The 13405-nt window shown below is 45.0% G+C and overlaps 2 protein-coding genes across 4 annotated transcripts in view; one reads left to right on the forward strand and one right to left on the reverse strand.

Moving 5' to 3' along the window:
- Positions 1-11316, reverse strand: part of LOC119553395 (follistatin-related protein 1) — a 31562-nt gene extending 20246 nt beyond the window's left edge. The window contains exon 1 of the mRNA XM_037863760.1: positions 11244-11316. Coding sequence (XP_037719688.1) covers positions 11244-11274 — 31 coding nt within the window. The 5' untranslated portion in view covers positions 11275-11316. The remainder of the gene's footprint in view (positions 1-11243) is intronic.
- Positions 1-13405, forward strand: part of LOC119553388 — a 33880-nt gene that overhangs the window by 5412 nt on the left and 15063 nt on the right. The window contains exons 5-10 of one of the 3 annotated variants that reach the window (XM_037863746.1): positions 23-615; positions 5061-6883; positions 7011-7536; positions 7867-8832; positions 9317-9676; positions 9903-9986. In XM_037863746.1, coding sequence (XP_037719674.1) covers positions 23-615; positions 5061-6883; positions 7011-7536; positions 7867-8832; positions 9317-9676; positions 9903-9986 — 4352 coding nt within the window. Of the gene's footprint in view, positions 1-22; positions 616-5060; positions 6884-7010; positions 7537-7866; positions 8833-9313; positions 9677-9902; positions 9987-11360; positions 12242-13405 lie in introns of those variants that run through there. The other 2 variants (XM_037863745.1, XM_037863747.1) reach the window with 2 other exon arrangements.

Consider the following 13405-nt stretch of genomic DNA (forward strand, 5'->3'; position numbering starts at 1 on the left):
TAATTAAATGATATTTTTACAGAGTCCATCGCACACGACGACAGCCACACAGGCACTGGGGGACATCATGGCTAACGAGAATCGCAAGGTGGCAATTGACACCGAAGTAGAGCATTCGGTCGAGGATGTCGATACCCCGCCCCCAGCTGCCCCGCCCCCAGCTGCCCCGCCCCCAGCTGCCCCTGCGCCAGAGGTGCGGGCGACGTCCGCCAGCACGGACATACCGGAAGTGAATGCCATCAATAATGGCAGCGACGAAGGGGGGGCCGCTCCCCCAATTGGAGGCGCCAGGAGGAGCCCGCCTGGAGTGGAGAGCCAACTGGACCCCCGTCCGCCCCCCCTGCTGCCGCCCCAGTCCACCGAAACTGTGGAGACAAATGGCGAAAAGCCAAGCAAAACAAAACACGAGAAAAAAGCTCCAACGGACGCAGGTGCCCCCATGCAACATGTTGTTCCAACATGTTCGAAGGGGCAGCGAGGCAACGCAACAAATGTTGCTCGCGAAATCTCAACAACCACCAATGGCAACACGAGCGCCAGCAACAGCGCAGTCGAGCTGGAGCTTAGTTGCAAGACGGGCAACACGGATAACGCAACGCTAACGGTAAAGCACAGGTACGCGAATCGGTTTCTGAACCCCCTCCCCCCTTTGGGGTTTAGCCAAAAGTGCAAGTAACTTGAACTTTATTCTGGTGGAAAGGTGTTACCATCTCATGTGTAAACATTAAACACTTGTTGTTTGGTTGTTAGTGGGTGCTGCCAAAATGTGCAGATTTGTTGACCAGTGTATAAGACATGTAACACGTGATCCCCGAAAATCAAAGGGGCCGCAAATATGAAGTGAACTTAAAGTACTAATTGCCATTTACCTATGGTTTGATTTGAAAGTGCGTTAATTAGGCTATTAAGGCTGTTTGCATTCCGCGAGAGGGCAATCATATGCGCAGCAGCTCCTGAGAGTACTGCTTTGCGCCACATTTGGTATTACCTTGTGTGTTGGCCTCCCCCTTGAAACTTTATTTTTAATAAGGTTGGTAAAGGTAAAAGTTAAAGAAGCTGTGCCAGCTGCTCCTTCGATTGCAATATCCACCGATTCATCAAACATTTGCGTGCCTTCGATTGTCCAGTGAAAATCGCAAAAGTTGTGTATTTTTTGGAGACCTAAAATAAAAATTTTACTACGGAAGTGCTATAAGAACGCCTGCTCAAAGACCGAGAGTGTGCGGTTCAAAACTCAAGTACTTATAAAATATATCCTTCCGTATGGCTGGATTCTGTGAATAATCGAATAGCACAACTTGAAGAACTAAGACTTTAAGATAATGTGCAATTCACAAGCTGGTGGAATCGAATTAACTTGATTATCAAGAGGACCATAAGCGGTTTAATATATTATTCTGGAAGACAGAATATTAATAATACCTGCAGGCGATGTAACACCTGTTTGTAAATAACCGGGGGCAGTGTGGATAGGTATTAATTACCTTAAGAGCACCTATTTTTCGAGTTCAAGGTAATCATATATATATAATATTCCCTCCTATCTGATCAAGTGATTAATTACTGCGTAAGAGCACACAATCAATTTATTAGATTGGTCTAATATGCCTTCCTTTGGTATAAAAATTCGGCAATCAATAGTTTTTGAAAAATCATTGCCTCCTGGCACTGGCCAACGTTTTATGCAGGGCCCTAAATACGAGACCTGCCTACATAAATCAATTTTGTCCCCTTGTTTCCCCATTTGGTTTGCTGGTTGTTCAACCATTTACACATCTACTTATTTGTGCACACCCGCACAATCGCCCTTTTTTGAATTGTTTGCAGCTGGAAAAAGGGGTAAAATAATAATTTCATGTCATCCTGATATTGCAGCCTCTTGTGTGAGTTACAATACATTTGTTAAGTACTCAACGTATTTTTCACGTGCTATTTTGTCATATAAATACTTTTTATACCGCGTCAGCACCCCACATTCACTCGTTTTCAGCCCATGTTTTGGGTAAAGTTCCAATCATACGGGTGACTCTTAAGCGTTGCTAATTGAAAACAAGTTAAACTTGCAATGCAATACAAGAAAGGTAATGGAAGAAAACCAGGGCCAACGACAAATCAGAAACCGTCGGGCTCATACTGCTACATATTTTGCGAAATTGGGGCCGACCTTCAAAACCTTCAGGCCGAAAATAAAAAAAAGTTTGTTGGCATTTTGCAATTGAACTGCTGCAAATTGCATGCAGCCTACCCATTCGATAATTATGAACAAGGGGCTGGCAAATATGGTATAGAAAATGTGAAACTCGTTTCCTATGGCCGCAACTTCATTTGGTCATTGGCTTTTAGTCAATGCCGCTGCAGTTTAGCTGCAACGTTACCACATCTTAAAGCCTCGAAGAAGCTGCTTCTGAGTAGTAGTAAAAAAAATTGGCTAGTTGGCTCTGGAGACAGTCGAAAGTGCAAGTTGACTAACAGGTATGCGAGATAATGCAATCGATTTACTAGTACCCGTCCTCGGCTCGTCCTGCTCTGCTCTGCTGAAGACAAGTGCGGCCTAACATGATTCAAAACCAGTTTTATGATGCATGCCGCATTTGCAAGCTCGCTGTTTTGTGTTTTATTTACGATATCCCAACCGGCAATCATTGCCCCTCGGACAGCTAGTTTTGTTAAAGAAATGCGCAAACATTTTTTAGTGGAAACTTTCGGTCTCTTCGAGAATTACAAAAAGCAAAGTAGCTGTATAGGGTACCATTGGAGAGCTATCTTCATTTGATACAATAAATATACAAAAATCCGTGTATATTCTAGTTATTCATTTAACTTTCACTAAAAAACCCATTGCCGCGCTTTTAATTAAGCTTAAATCGCCAAGCAAAAAAGGGTTCAGCTGTCATTAAAAACAGAATTAAACTCTCGGTCTACAGCTGCCTGCAGTAAATGCATTCGAGACATAGATCAATAAAATTACAAGAAATTATTATAAAAAGTTTGATTAGTTTGGATCACGATATAATGAAAGCGTGGTCGTTAAACTAATTGCAAATTAAAGACACTCAGGCATGCCTCTATGCATATTAAATTGCAAAACTAAGAGGGTACCATGGTGAAATGAGAGCCAAAAGCTAGCAGAAATAAAAACTCGTCCCGGAACATGTGTTTATCTACATATGTGTGCGGAGTTATAATTAGTGGCACATCGCGGGCACTCTATGAGCGTAAGTGCCCCCACTTCCTGTTTATTCGAATGCAGGCAATGTCCTTTTACTTTTTATACTGGTAATTTCTTGAAACGCTATTTAAGCGCTGTGAGCTCGTTTTTTTAAGGCAAAAGCCTGAATCTAAAAGGTTTCGCCTTTGATTCTGATAGATCGAATTTTCTAGTGGAAAATTTGAAAAGTTTTTTGAAAACTCCGCTGGGACATGATTAAGGTTTATTATTATTAAGGTTTATAAGTAAATGTTAGCATTGCCCACGCACTGAAACACTTGATAACATTACCTAATGATGGGGTTCGCAAGTTATACTTTGGAGTACTCACATCTAATGGGAATCTTATATGAAATCTTATGTTAACTTTTTCAATACTTCAACCACACGAGTATATAGTTTAAAATTTAAATTTATTTACTCAAATATGCCTCGACAATAATCAAGGGCTTCATGAAGATATAATATATTTCATTGTTGGCCAAATATACGTGGGTTTTCATTCGAAGATAGACGCACATGGACTGGTATCTAACCAAAGATTTCATTTCAAGATTAAACAGAAGAACGCAATGCTTCGATTCAGCTTGGTTCACATTCAAGAAATACCAATACGCTTCCAAATTTGAACTAGGCGTTATAACGCCTACACAAACGAAAAACTTGACAGACTAAGGCAACGAACCGAAGTTTATAATGCTTTTTGTTGGCTGTTGACCGTTTTTGGAATGACAAGTTTTTAAGTGATTATATTCGTATCCCAAAATTGGAGCGTTGGGGCTAAACCATTTTCTTTGGATCTGCGTTCTGAGCCTCTCGACTTTTGCTCATCTTCGCCCTAGTGTATCCGGGCCTATAAGGCATCTAAGCCACTTAAAAATTCTAACAACATGAAAGATACATGCGTTGTCATCGCTAGCCAACCATAAAAAAGAGGGTGTGAAATGCCGGCGAAAGCTGTCAGAGCTTGAGGGATACACTTATTGGCACAAGTCTCATATACAATGTCCCTTCCGGAAATGTCCGTCTAAAGGCGTTTCTGGAGAAAAGCCTGTGCCACATCCCGATTTATTAGGGCCACGCTAGAAAGATACATTGAAACGTGTGACGTGTGTAGGGATGCAGGCTGTCGCTTGTTGTTCTAATCAGAGAACTGTCACTGACACTTTTCAATACATTTTGGGGGACAGACTAGTCAACCTAATTTGAAGTCAAGCTGTGCAGCTCTTCGTCAATGTACATATGACACCCACCATGCACCTTGCAATCGCTATGAATTGGTATTTACATATGGTGCTTATTCTCCGCTTATGATTTTCCAACTGGTTTGACAACATTTTCTCCCACTTATTGTTTAGTTCAGGGTCAAGTATAGAAAACTTTAGATAGCCTTTTGAGTGTATCTGGACCACTGCGTATGACTTAGCCCTGGGTTACCCAAAATATGTGTATTCTTTGGCATTGCCTGTGCCTCCAGCTCTGAGAAAGTGTCAGTACATGTGGCTTAATTTCCACCATCCACCAGCAGTGGCAGCAACAAGGCAAAGCACTTACAGCTGGTGAAACGGCACAAGACTGCAGTGCCAGCGTTTACTGCTGCATCGGTATCGTTGCAGATTGCAGATGTCAACGAGTTCAGGCGAGTGCTGAACCATGTTCCCGGACATTGAACCCTTGTTCGAGCACCGCCACTTGGCCCGGCTCGTTTGTCCTAGCCATTATGGTTACTATGCAGGGCATTAGCGCTCGATAAGGGTTCTAAGTCAATTCCTCTTTTATCACTTGGATATACCTATACCTAACCAACAGTTATGTGAAATTTATTGACCTATACGGGGCACCTTTCTTACAGCAATCCAACGCACTCAAGAGCACTGACACGTCAGGACTACGCCTGCCTTGACTCCAGCGAGGCGCAATCGGACGACAGTCACCTGACACGCGATTCCATTACCCGAGAGTCCCAGAACGATGAGCTCTCCTCATCGACCCTTGAGAAACTAGACGTTAGCACTCTACCGCTGCCGGCTCTACCCAAGCGTCGTCGTACCCGATCTCGCACTAGTCCCTCAAAGCATCGACAGCAGCAGCAGCAGCGCCATGATGTGGTCGAAGATGGCAATGCAGTTGATGATGAATCGTCTGTCCAAAATCCTCTCAAGCCACGACAGCGAACGGACACTCCAGAGGCAAAAAAAACAGATATAAGCGCGCCAAAAAGCAGCCAGGAGAAGCCATCACATCCCCAACATCAGCAGACACACCTATCCGCCTTTCAACAGTACGTCGCCAAGCGACGTGAAAGTCTCGAGGCATCCAATCGCAGTTTCAACGAGAAGCTGGAGGCCCGCAGAATGCACTACCATATAGGGGGTGGCAGCGGCGCCAATGGAAACGCTGCCGCCACCCATTTGACGTCTGGTTCCAATGGAGTGCCCACATATCTTTTCGGAGAACACTTTCATGGGGTAACCGTAGGATCTGGCCGAAAATCGCCCGCCGCCACCAACAAGGAGGAAATATTCCTGAACAAGTCCGGCTGGGTGCAGGTCAACACGAAACGTGGAAGTAGCAAGGGTGATACCACCAGTGGCTGTCGCCGACTCAGTTATGGCCAACAAAATGGTGGATCGATTTTTCCAGACAATGGTCGCGGACGAATTGCAACGACGAGGGCTATTCCTCCGGACCATGGACGTCGCTTAGATCTGGCGCGGCAGTCCTTCATTCAGCAGCATCAACAGCAGCAGCAGCAGCAAGCCAATATTAGCATGACCGAGAACAAGTTTATTGGCTCCAAGGTAGAAGAGCTAATTCAGAGAAACGAAGCGCGTCTAAGTGGCTACTCCTCACGGGACCCTGCCCTGCGTCCGGGTTACCGGATTATCGATCCCCAACTGGCGAACATCCTTAACGAAAGACCAGGCTTCTTGCCAGTTAAGAGCCCCAACGATCTGGACTCGCCCATCACACCAATTCTATCGCCGCCACCCGCTTTCCAGGACAATAGCCGTAGTGCAAGGCATCCGGACCGCCGTAAGCCAGTTCGCCAACAGGTTCCTTTGCCTGTGCCTGCGCAGTTGGGCACTTCGCATCACAACAATGGTCCCGCTAAGGGCATGGTATTCTCCCGGAGTTTCGAATACGACAATCGCCGTCCCACGCCCACCGATAACTATGTAGAGACCTTTTCCCGCAGCTTTGATGGAAACCTGTCAGAACGGCCGCTGAACCTGGCCGTACTGGCGGGTCAGCGGGAAAGGTCACCCAATTTCAGCACTCTGACCGGCAACTCACCCAACTACCTAACGAAGCGGGAAAGCGGCGGTGGCAGCAGTGGCTCCCTACGAAGCCGCGACAACTCTCCTAAATATCTGCATCCGCAGACGACAACGGCCTATTTGAATGCCGCTGTCAAGGAGGCGCCTCCTGTCTACAGTTTAGCCGCCGGCAGTCAGGCCAAGTACTCGCCGCGATCCCGTCACGAACGAACTGCTGAGCGTTCCAAGAGCCATGGCCTGGGACGTTCTCGAAAATCCCAGTTCAGCCGCGTAGGCAGTGCCGGACCTCTGGCCGTACATCCCAACACTCAAAATATGGGAGTGTCGCGTTTCAGAAGCTTTGATACGTCCAAGAGTCAACGCCTCAATTCCTGCGACAGTGGCGCGAGATCAGGTGAGTAGAAAGCATTAAGTAATTTTGCCCATCTCAATGTTAGAAAGTAAGATTTACTTAGGGGGAAAGTTCTTTTGGGAATCCTTTCTAGGTGGACCACCCACATTAATAACACTTTATTTGACAGATCTTTCCAATGATGAGCTGGACAACGAAGATGGCGGTCTAAGCGAGTTTCTCTCTGCCGGCAGTCACAAGTTCCCCAAAGTCGGAACGAGCAGCGTCAGCATCTCACCATTTAAGATACAACGCCAACGGTCCCTTACACCAGATCGTAACGATTCCCATAGCTCGTCTAGCAGTCTGCGGAAGCAAAGATCGCTGACCCCCGAATCCAGATCCTTGACACCCGAGGAGCGACGAAAGAAGGGGTCTCAAATCTCTTTAAGCGGTTCGCGGCAAAACTCCAGCTCCAGGAGCAATACGTTAGAGGTTCGCCAGCGGCACGAGGAGAAGACGCAACCTAACATATCGCGAAGCTCCTCCAGCTCCAGTTACAGTGGTGGTGACTCTCACGAGCCAAAGCCACCCAATGCCAGCACCAGCTCGACGGTAATTGCCTCGACCGCCGTGGCCGGAAGTGGCTCCACCAGTCACCGACGTACAATGGCCGCTAAGCAGGCGGAACAGGAGCACCGGATCCGACGTTCGAGGTGGGTAAAAATATTTGCTTTACCCAAACAAAAGTTATTCTGGGAATGGGACAGAAAATATGGAATATTATCGTTATCATCCAAACTCTTTCAAATAACATTTTGTGATAGTTCCTTTGAAAAGCATTAAGATATTTAAAAACCATTTAATACCAAATTCTGAAATCTTAAATAATACCACAAAGAAGACAATATACTCAAAATCAACGTAGGCTTAATTTGTTTCATATCATTTTCTCATAGCAGGTGTCATATCACATTCTGCGTTTTTTTTTCTACGTTCTGATATGATATTCCCAAGAGACTTCAAGCCTATCGCTTTACTTACAGATCGTTGCAACTCACCGAGCGCTCTCCAAATCGAACGCACAAATCCATCGTTAACGTTGGTCCTGTGACCTCGCAGCAGCAGGCGGCAGGAACTGCCTTCCAGCAGTCCCGCTTGGCAAGCGGAGCCGTCTTCCCACCCACCATTCGAGCCTCTCCAGCCGCAGCCAAGATCCATGTCAACCCCACTACGTTGCCAAGCAACTCGGTGAGGGGTCGACAAAACGAGGCGGACAAGGCGCGTTCCTTTGACTTCGACTACAACAACTACAATCGCGGTGCAGGGGCAAAGGGTGCGGCGCGGAATGCTCACACAAGTGGGAGCGGTGGAGACAGTGGAAGCAACCAGAATCTGCGGGTGGATAGGGAGTCCCGATCCCTGGACGACGACTTTCGCGAAGCTGTGCTCAACAACAACAACAGCAGCGGCAACGGCGGAAGCGTAAGCGGATTGCGTTTCCTACAGCCTGCCGCCGATTCCGGACTCGTTTCCATGGCCTCCACATCCTCATCCCGCCTGCGAAAGTCCAATTCCCCTGTTAATGCATCTAGCATGGAAGCGTCACGGTCACCACAGTCATCGGGATCCTCGTCTAACAATCTCCATCAGCCAACAAGACAATCTGGTAGCCCTCAGAGCTATGGGACGCGTCTTTGTGACCACGAGCTAACCTACGAAATGATGAGAAAATCACCGATCATGAACTTTCGCCGAGGAGACAGCGGTGACTATGAGCAGTTGCCCGTAATGCTGCGAAATCGGGAGACCATAAACTCGGGGGGCAACAGCGAGCTTAATTTTATGAGCAACGAAACGCGTATATACGAACACCCGACAACAGTGCTCAAGCCACAGCGCTCCCTGCGCCAAAGTCCGGGGTCACGGGATGACCTTAACCTTGAGGTTGCTGTCGGAGTGGGTGGCGACTATATTTACAGGCAGCAGGCCACACAGCCGCGGAGCAGCAGGTACTAAATCATCTATTCAGCTGCAGCCTGCTAACTGTATATACATAAATATATTCCTCGAAACTAATCGAAATTAATCGAAATTAATCGAAATTAAGACGAAATCGAAGGCCTCGACTTGAACCAAATTTAATAACGCCTAAGGCACTAACACGACCAGAGAAAGCACCCGTGCGTATGTGTGTTTTTTAGAGACTGCTTATGCATACTAACTAATCTATGTACTAACCGAATTTATGAACTGTGCGGTGGTAGCAGCCTTACTCCTTACATTATCTTTTCATGGTTGGCGGCAACATCCGTACAAAAATACACACCTACTAACATAAATCAAAACTAAAATGCATATTAGAATATCAATGTACCCACTACAGAGACTTAAAGCATTGAGCTCCACTCATTAAGAAAAAGAGTTTTGGGTGAACTACCACATGAATCCTTGGTGCGTAGGCTTTTGTATGTATCTCGTGTTGTTTTATAGTAGTAATGCAGAGTACCCAACAACGGCAACCACCAAAAGCTGCAGCAAAACTCTGGATACCTGCGACTATTGGCCACGCTGCGCTGCCTGTCAGAAAAAGAGTGCTCCTGATGAAATCCAGAAAGGCCAGTCCGTGTCCAGTGTTCCTATATTTGAGCAGGAGCATTTGAAACCCCACATCACCTCAGTGACCGTTAACGAAGACACCAGAGTCGTAGGCCCAAAGCACCAAGGGGTAGAAAAATCCAATCCATCGTGGACCTTCTTGTGTAGCGGTATCGCCAGCATTTGCCAACCCTTCGAGCAGTTGGAAAACCAGGAGAATGCGTCCCAAGTGGCGGCCGAGGAGGAAATCGTGCTCAGGTGAGTTTTGTCTTGCAACTTCTAGAGTGACAGATTGGAACCAAGTACTGGCCAAGCCCATTAGCGATTGACAAGTTCTGGAAGGCTCTCTTTTAGAGCAGGGGTTTTAAGTACCATTAGACGTGACAGATAACAATGAAAATGAGTGGCGACAGCGAAACGAGATTGGATACTGTCAATAATGGATAATAGTCATCAATATGATATTTTTTCCTTTTCTTTTCAGGAAGGTTGCAAACGACCAGTGCCACAGGATGGGACGCAGTCGGTCTTTGTCAAGTCTGATACTTCGGAGACCTCAATTTGCGGGGTGAGACTTATTTTTTGTAATTTATTTTTGGATATTTCAATTAGCGCCTAGGACTTTTGCAAAAACTCTGAAGTTGCCTTTTGTTCCCAATACCATCACTGTTCATTAACCTTAAATAGATCGATGTTCAATTATCTTCCGTATTTCATAACACCTTGCGAGCGGTGCCAGGTAGGTGGCAGGCTATTAAATTCTCAATTGTGCTTTTATCGCGAATATGCCTAGTACAAAAGGACCAACAGAAGTCTCCGCTTCCTCTTTTATGGTCGAACAAATAAACAGCCGGTTGTGCCCATGTCGTGCTGCCGAGTTCAGTGACCTACTGTTCGACTATACTATAGACACAGATTTGAACGTCGTTCTTGGTCGGCCCTTCCTTACCCTCGTCCCCTCTCCAACTCTCGTCCTGCGTCCTTTTACTTAGCCCATAAATAAGCAATGATGCTGTCTGTAAGGGAGCCTGAGTTCGCCCCCGCGGCATACAGCGATGGCAAAATAAAGTCGGCGAGCAGTATTGACAGAGATGGCTTTTGTCACGGAATTTCTGCAAATTAGTCTATTTTTAAGAGCCGACTATTCAGTAAAACGTACATTTAAAAAGTTGTTTTTAGGTCTATTTAGTATTAATGTTGTACATTTGGGGATTTTTAATTTTTCAGGAATTGTTGCATACTTTTAAGCACAAGCATGCGCGTCGAAATCTCCTTTAATTGATTGCAAGTCTGGCTTATATACATACATACATATATGTGCATATATATTATTTTCTTTTGTATAATGTGCATGGTCAAAAAGGCATATTTCCTTACTGATTTTCAGTTTGATGTATAGTCTATCGATTTTGATAAACAAAACCTCCTGTCTATTAATCAAACCAGAGAAGCGAATTTATTGCAACTCCTTCTGCAAAATCCTTTGAAGAAAAGCTTACTCTTTTAAACACTTTGCTAGTATTTATGCTAGTTCCTGCTTAAAAATAATTGTCCTACCACTGATATTCAAATAGAGCGCCCTACCAACATCCATGACATGATCCTGGTGCAGGTTTTAGCTAACGTCTGACCTTCAGAGCTGTGTTGCCACCTCTTCGCTAAAAAAACGCTACAATAGTGAAACGAGTTTATTAAGCAAGCTGCTGGTACGACACATTAATGACAGCATTCGTTATCCCTCCTGTTTTTATTAATAAACTCTTCATTACATCAGCGCTAATTTATGAAGTCCATATTCCGTCATTGCCAATATATAGCTAAATACCTAAATTTGCAGTACTGCTGGACGACCACATCTTCGGTATATTTCGGTATAAGGAAGTGGTATTTTTCCAGCCCGCACGCTTGGTCACACTGATAGCCAACGTAAAAAACAATAGACGAGCAGACGCGAAAAAAATGCACTTATAACTTTTCAGGCGCGCTTCTTTCCGCCCCCCGTGAACGGAAATCAGCTGTTTGTCCTCGTATTCGTGTCCACCATTTAGCAACTATCACATCCCAGGCTATGTAAACTAAATAATATTTTGGGGCGGTGCTAGAACTCGGTAACCAGTGTTAATTAAACATACTGAATTCCATGCAATTGTGAGAAAACAGCCGCCTAGCCGGTCGTCGAGCAGCGAACGTGGGCGCCCGCGTGTGTATCTGTGTGTATCTGTGTATATATATGTACTTGCTGCTGGCATTCTGAGGAACGCTTGGGCAGAAGCCAAAATGGAACAACGCAAATAGCGCATCCGAGTGAGAACCATAAGCGAAAATCAATAACAAACACCACACCGAAACCAAAGCGAGCAAAGTTTATTACGCAAAAAACGGCGAGAACATATGAACGAAAATGTCTACAACAACGACAATGAATTTGCCCCGGGCTGCGCAGGCAGCGAGCTCGGCTGCATTGCTTCAGGATTGCGACGTCGCGGCAGCCGAAGGAGCCGAGAGCGAGGTCTTCGCCGAGGATACCAAGGATACCAAGGATAAGAGGCTAACTGGCGCAGATAGTGGGCGTGCTTCGGCCACCGAGTTTGAGGATCCCATCGGGTCGGTGGAATTGAGGGAAAGGCAACGGGAACGGGAACCCAACTCAAGCACACCCCCTCAGGAGGAGGTTTACGCTAGCCGAGGCTCCCATACCACCTGGTATTTGCCCGTGGAGGACTCGCCCTCACCAACCACACAAGTCTCTTCGAGGGAATGCAATGCATTTGGTGTCCAGGAGGGGGACGCGGGCGCCGATTCGTCAACAAGCACTAGTGGCGAGTAAGTTGGTTCCATATAGGTACATATGTAGACTGGGTTCCATCGAACACTTTTAAAAACGTCTTTGGATTAACTTTCTAGCAATTGAATTTGTTTCTTCAAAACACAACTATTTAATATTTATTAATATTAACATAGGTTAAAACATATTAGATATGGGACCCTAGAGAAAGAAAACCGAGATCATGCGGTATCACAATTGTCCCTTAGAGGTGTAAGTGTGACAGACTATAGTCCGCTCTAACCTAACCTAATATTAAATTCATGTTTTTGTTAGTATCTCTAGTATAGTAGTTAGTATCTGAAATTCGATAGCTGTTGTTTCATATTGCGTCATTTTAATATTTTATTAATGTTTTATTATATTTAATAATATTAAATTCATGTTTTTGTTAGTATAGTACTTTAATCTCTGAAATGCGTTAGTTGTTGTATCAATTTGCGTCATTTAAATATTTAATATTTAAAAAACCTATCCTAGTATTTGTGGAAAAAAACTGGTCACAACCAAAATGTACTAGAAATTGCGATAGCTTTTTAAAATACAGTCATATATTTTAAATGAAACTAGATTTATATGCTTTTTGTTCCTGTTCAAATACTTCCCCGCCTTTTCTAAAATCTACTAATTTTTCGGACCATTGACCAATTATTTTTCCCAACTCTTGCTTCTTGACCGAGTGTCTGTTGACTTTTCCTATTCGCCACCACCACCACTTTCCCTGTGTTTACCAAGTTAATCAGGCGTACGTAATCCCAGCTCGACCTGTTGAGGCCATTTAAGGATACCCCTCACGTGCATCCCTGTATTTACTTATTGTCTGCCCTGGCTGGCACATCCCATTCTGTTTGTGTGTGGCTGCCTCATCTCGGGAGATGTTTCACCAATCTCTGCCTTTCTTCTATTTTTAGTAAAATATGGAAAAAGTCACTATCTCTTGTTTGTCTGATTTTTTGGCTTTTGTGGTTTGTTTAGCGAGAGATTGTCGAAACGGAAATAAATGCCAGGCTCATATTTGCTCTTACGTAGTAGCATTCCCGCTTCTAAGAAACTTGACTTCTATAAAACATATAAATGATATGTGAGTCGCTCCGTTACGCCATAAACTAAACGAATCGCCTTTGCCGTCAGCGCAGGCTTCGACGCCAGATGCCTCAGCGACA

This window comes from Drosophila subpulchrella, chromosome 3L, assembly GCF_014743375.2.
Source record: "Drosophila subpulchrella strain 33 F10 #4 breed RU33 chromosome 3L, RU_Dsub_v1.1 Primary Assembly, whole genome shotgun sequence".
Taxonomy (NCBI): domain Eukaryota; kingdom Metazoa; phylum Arthropoda; class Insecta; order Diptera; family Drosophilidae; genus Drosophila; species Drosophila subpulchrella.